Raw genomic sequence first — 5,615 nt, 5'->3', positions numbered from 1 at the left:
CCCCCCCACCACCTTCATCCCCAACACCCCACCCCCTTCATCCCCAAACCCCCTCCATCCCAAGCCCTTCATCTACATCCGGCACTCACATAAATTTCAGCCTCGGACTCTCTGGGGAGAATGTTACAGACAAAAAGAGTTTTATTATTTGCAGTCGGGATTTTAAAGTCTACAATTTCAGCCTGAGCAGGACTCCCGCCAAAAGCAGCCATTATCCCCCGCCTTAACCAGACAAGGCGGCCTGTCAATCAGACCCGTCTCCATGGTGACCGCCCCTCCATCCCAAGCCCTTCATCTACATCCGGCACTCACATAAATTTCAGCCTCGGACTCTCTGGGGAGAATGTTACAGACAAAAAGAGTTTTATTATTTGCAGTCGGGATTTTAAAGTCTACAATTTCAGCCTGAGCAGGACTCCCGCCAAAAGCAGCCATTATCCCCCGCCTTAACCAGACAAGGCGGCCTGTCAATCAGACCCGTCTCCATGGTGACCGCTGGCTCCGGATTGGTCTTTAGGATAAGCCACGCCCCCACCCTTTCCCCGGAGTCTCCGCCTCCTGACCAGCCTGGAGCTGCTGACAGTTCATTCATTCATTCATTCAACAGTCTGCAAGCAGGGTCTGAACGACCATGAGCTAACTGACTGTGCTCAGTGCCAAAACAATTCAATAATTCAAAGCACTTCAACAACTTTACACCAAAATAACATGACAATGTCCTCAAAACACATCTGGTTCACAAACAGCCTCTCAATATCTGCCTGGTGCTGGAAGAGCACAGCAGTTCAGGCAGCATCCTAGGAGCTTCGAAATCGACGTTTCGGGCAAAAGCCCATTCCTGATGAAGGGCTTTTGCCCGAAACGTCGATTTCGAAGCTCCTTGGATGCTGCCTGAACTGCTGTGCTCTTCCAGCACCACTAATCCAGAATCTGGTTTCCAGCATCTGCAGTCATTGTTTTTATCTCTCAATATCTGCCGCCTATGCCCAAATTGGACTCTGTGAGTCCAGACTAAGCACAATGTTAGAAACAAAACACAAAATTTACAGGAAAAACTCAGCAGGTCTGGCAGCATCAATGGAGAGAAAGCAGAATTATTGTTTTGGGTCCAGTGACGCTTCTTCGGAACAATGTCATTAACTCTAAACTACCCTCTGAAATGTCCTAACTGGCCACTGAGCTGCAGTCAAGAAGGTTGCTCATTATCAGCTTCTCAACAGCCAACAGAGAAAAACAAAACAATGAATGTCCAAATCCCATTAATTAATAAATTATCTGGGTAATCCAAGATGGAGGACAGGAACAATTTCTGGCTGTAACAGCTGGTCCTTTTTTTGGGGGGAAGGGGGTTTAGGTGCTGGAATTCCGGAGGAGCAATTACTACATTGTTTTGGAACTTTGGGGGAAAAAAGTCAAAACAACAGCAGTTTTAAAAGGGAGAAGATCAGACAAAGGAAGCACATGGTGAGGTCAGTGCATGAGAGAGAGGGAGAAAGAAAGAAACTGACACAAGTGGTGAAGCCTGGTACAATTGCAACATTCAAGAGGCATTTGGATGGGTATATGAATAGGAAGGGTTTGGAGGGATATGGGCCAGGTGTTGGCAGGTGGGACTAGATTGGGTTGGGATATCTGGTCGGCATGGACAGGTTGGACCGAAGGGTTTGTTTCCATGCTGTACATCTCTATGACTCTATGACGGTATTTGAACATACAATGTGTGAGATCCTTTTGGTTTATTACCCATTGTCTTTCATTAGTAGCTTAGTCAGTTTTATAAATTTTGAATGTTTTCAACACTGATTTTGATTTGTATGTTGTCTGCGTCTTCATGTTTGGACATATATATAGGTCGCTACCTACAAACAGATCCCACCACCAGAGACATATTTCCCTCCCCATCCCTATCAGCATTCTGGAGAGACCACTCCCTCTGCAACCCCCTCATCAGGTCCACGCCCCCAACCAGCCCACACCCCATTTCTGGCACCTTCCCCTGCGCTGACACCACCCCTTCATCTCCATCCAAGGCCCCAAAGGATCCTTCTGATAGAAATTTTCCTGTACCTCCACCAATGTCATCTACTGTATCCATTGCACCCGATATGGCCACCTCTGCAGACTTGCGGATTGTTTTAGAGAACATCTCTGGGACACCCGCACCAAGCAATCTCACCGCCCAGTGGCTGAACACTTCAACTTCCCCACCCACCCCATCAGTGACATGCAGGTCCTGGGTCTCCTCCATCGCCAAACACTTACCGCCCAAAGCCTGTAGGAAGAACTCTTCATATTCCACCTTGGGACCCTGCAACCACACAGGATCAATGTGGATTTCAACAGTTTCTTCAATTCCCCTACACCCACATTATCTCAGTCCCAAGCCTCCAACTTGGCACCATCCTCCTGACCTGTTCACCACCTTTCACATCTATCCGTTCCACCCACCTCTCCAACCTATCACCTTCTCCCTCACCTTCATCTTCCTAATGCTTTCTCAGCTACCTGTGAGACTAAAAGGGTGCCATGAAAATGCGATGCTGCAATGTGAATTGATAGAAAATGAGTGAAACAAAAAAGAAATGATCTAGCAGTACTGTATACATATTGTTAGCTATCACAGTACCATAAAATGTTCACTGCATTTAGATCACTGATCTGAGACTTTACATAGGATCGGCAATGCAGAAACAGAGCAATCAGTCCACCCAGTCTATGCTGGCACAAATACTCCATTTCAGTCTCCCCTGTCAAAGCAATAGCTTTTATTGACTTGTTTTCCAGCTTTCAAGATGTTTCACAACGTTGCTTGGAAATTTCAATCCTTATTAAGTTGATGAGCAAATTGATAGTTAGAATTTGTTCAGAGGATCTAATTAATTAGATTGGAAAGAAATTATATGTTTGAAGACACAACAAGCATAAGATTTGAAAGTGTGCTGCTACAGAAAGGATACAATTTCAAAAAGATTACTAACCCTATTAATACAAAATAATAATGCTCCAGTGGTGAAAACAAGAACTTTTCAAAGGTTAGACTGTATCTTGATTCTCTTCTCATATTAAGTGTTATTTGTAGAGGATGCTTTAGTTTGTATCTGCATATGCTTTAACTGCCCTGCATGGTGGAAGCTAATTATAATGGCAAAAATGGAAAGTATTCGAGTCATGAGTATGATCACATAGACAATCAAATGTATCTTGAAAAGATAGTTTAAAATAAAACTAAAGACTAGTTGGCAATTCAATGCAGTAATTTATTGCAAAATGCAAGATTGTAAATATTTGCTGAGATTTACCAATGAATTTTAGAATCAATCACAATTGCAGAAAAATATATACTACAGAAAAATATTTTCCACAATTTATACAACTACAATTAAGAGACCCTATATTATTATAACATATATACTATATAGACATAACATTTTGGAAAATAAACAACTTTAAGACAGATTCTGTGTAACATTTTGAGTGTCTTTATCGAGTTTTCCTCACTCATTTTGACTATAACCTTACACTACACAGTACAGTTACTCTCTGCAAAGCGTTTGCAATTCATAACTTTCAGGTAGGTTTCAACTTTGTGCATATCCTTCTTAAAACAAGCCAGGAGACCATAGTTTTTCATCAAAGCTTCTTCACTTAAGTTTCCATCAAACCTGTCATAGAAAAATGTCAGCCAGTCAAAACCTTGTGAAGAGCCTCCATCTTCCAGAGTCTGGGAAATGATAGAAGAGTTTAGTGTTAAGGCAGTTTTACAAAGAGAGAGAGCATTTTTCAGAACATATAAATAAGATTATGTGTGGGCTTGGCTATGTAACACGTAGTAAAGCAAAAACATACTGTTTTCATCATACGGAAAAATATTATTTCACTACATCCTGTGCCACGTCATTTAATTAAAATCATTTGATTCATTGATGAACACTTTTTTTTTTAGCCATGATATACACTTAAATATGGACCAAAAAGACCAAATGAACTCCATTTGTGTATGTTATGAGAACAGCACATGCAAAAGCTAATAAAGAATATTATGAACCCTTGCAATTCAGATAAAAGCTTAATGTGATTATGGTGCATGAAGTTACCTGAACATGCAATATGAAGTATGATTTCTAGCCTACCTTCAATGTTATACAAGTAAAAAAGGTATTGCAATGATGAATAAGTGGCTTGCTGAAGCAAATAAATTCATGACTATCTTTCAAAACTAGCTCTAGAACTAAAGATTTGTCTAAAAACAAACTTAGAAAGGAGAAGTAACTATTCAGTTGAGTTTATTCCTTGTATAGTTTCACTGATAGATTTCATCCAGTTCATTTAATCTAGCATGTAAATATTTTAAACTTGTATTGGTTTTCTTTTTTTTCTCTTCATTCTCTCCATTTCATCCTTAATATACATTCTTTATAATCGATTTTCTATTGTTTTTGTTATGTCATTTGAAACATTTTATATTTAAATGCTACACTTGTTTCATACCCTGGTGATCTGTTTAGATAAATTTCAGTCTTTTTTGCAATCAGCTGGTTTGCTAGTAATTGAAATTCGTTGCATTATGTTGAACATCACAGCTGTAAAACAATCGAATACGCAATAGTTTCATTGTCACAATATTGAGTGCACCACTCACCTAGTCAGCCAACTTGGTAATGGCCCAGACTGACAACTTCTGAAGCAATTAATCCATCTGGAATTATTTCTCCCATCCAAGTAATTGAACCTCAACTCTTTGGAATCCTTTTAATCATTTTAATGTTCATTGTCTGACCAAAGGAACTAACAATGTTTGTGTACAACAGCCTGAATCACTTTCAGGATATTGTAAAATGCATTTCCCTCAATATGTTCAAAGCACAGTGATGTAGCCTTGTTTCAACAATGTTAGTATCAGTTAACATGTCCTCCTCAATACCATTCATCTCTTGTGAAAAGTTTCCAGAACTCCACTGGACACTGTTGCAAACTTTTTTTCTTTTATTATTGAACATTCTTTTCCCTTATTAGATCAGTTTTAGTCTAAGGAGTTATTACTGAAAATTTCAAAAGCTTTAACATTTCTATATAAATCATTTATAGAGTCATACAGCATGCAAACAGACCCTTGGACCCAACTTATCCATGCCAATGAGATTTCCTAAACTAAACTATTCCCATTTGCCTGCATTTGTTCTGTGCCCCACTAAACCTTCCCTGTCCATGTACCTGTCCACATATCTTTTAAATATTGCAATTGTACCTACCTCTACCATTTCCTCTGACCGCTCATTCCATTAGGTTTTGTGAAGGGCAGGTCGTGCCTCACAAACCTTATTGAATTCTTTGAGAAGGTAACTAGGGAGGTGGACGAGGGGAAAGCGGTAGATGTGGTGTATATAGATTTTAGTAAGGTGTTTGATAAGGTTCCCCATGGTAGACTACTGCAAAAAATACGGAGGTATGGCATTGAGGGTGAGTTGGAGGTTTGGATTAGGAGTTGGCTGGCTGGAAGAAGACAGAGGGTAGTAGTTGATGGCAAAGGTTCATCTTGGAGTGCCGTCACTAGCAGTGTTCCGCAAGGATCTGTTTTGGGACCATTGCTGTTTGTCATTTTTATAAATGACCTCGAG

At 40.3% G+C, this 5,615-nt stretch overlaps 2 protein-coding genes across 4 annotated transcripts in view; both read right to left on the bottom strand.

Annotated features, from left to right (window-relative positions):
* rdm1 (RAD52 motif containing 1) overlaps window positions 1-470 on the bottom strand; it is a 23,057-nt gene extending 22,587 nt beyond the window's left edge. For 2 of the 3 annotated variants that reach the window (XM_043675255.1, XM_043675257.1), the window contains exon 1: window positions 90-242. In XM_043675255.1, the coding sequence (XP_043531190.1) occupies window positions 90-212 (123 nt within the window). In that variant the 5' untranslated portion in view covers window positions 213-242. Of the gene's footprint in view, window positions 1-89; window positions 243-312 lie in introns of those variants that run through there. The other variant, XM_043675256.1, reaches the window with a different exon arrangement.
* Window positions 471-3,267: 2,797 nt separating this feature from the next.
* Window positions 3,268-5,615, bottom strand: part of LOC122539993 (somatotropin) — a 6,991-nt gene continuing 4,643 nt past the window's right edge. The window contains exon 5 of the mRNA XM_043675258.1: window positions 3,268-3,721. Within this exon, the coding sequence (XP_043531193.1) occupies window positions 3,521-3,721 (201 nt within the window). The 3' untranslated portion in view covers window positions 3,268-3,520. The remainder of the gene's footprint in view (window positions 3,722-5,615) is intronic.

The sequence above is a fragment of the Chiloscyllium plagiosum genome, chromosome 33, assembly GCF_004010195.1.
Source record: "Chiloscyllium plagiosum isolate BGI_BamShark_2017 chromosome 33, ASM401019v2, whole genome shotgun sequence".
In the NCBI taxonomy this organism is placed as follows: Eukaryota; Metazoa; Chordata; class Chondrichthyes; order Orectolobiformes; family Hemiscylliidae; genus Chiloscyllium; species Chiloscyllium plagiosum.
This window is presented reverse-complemented; position numbering and strand designations above follow the sequence as displayed.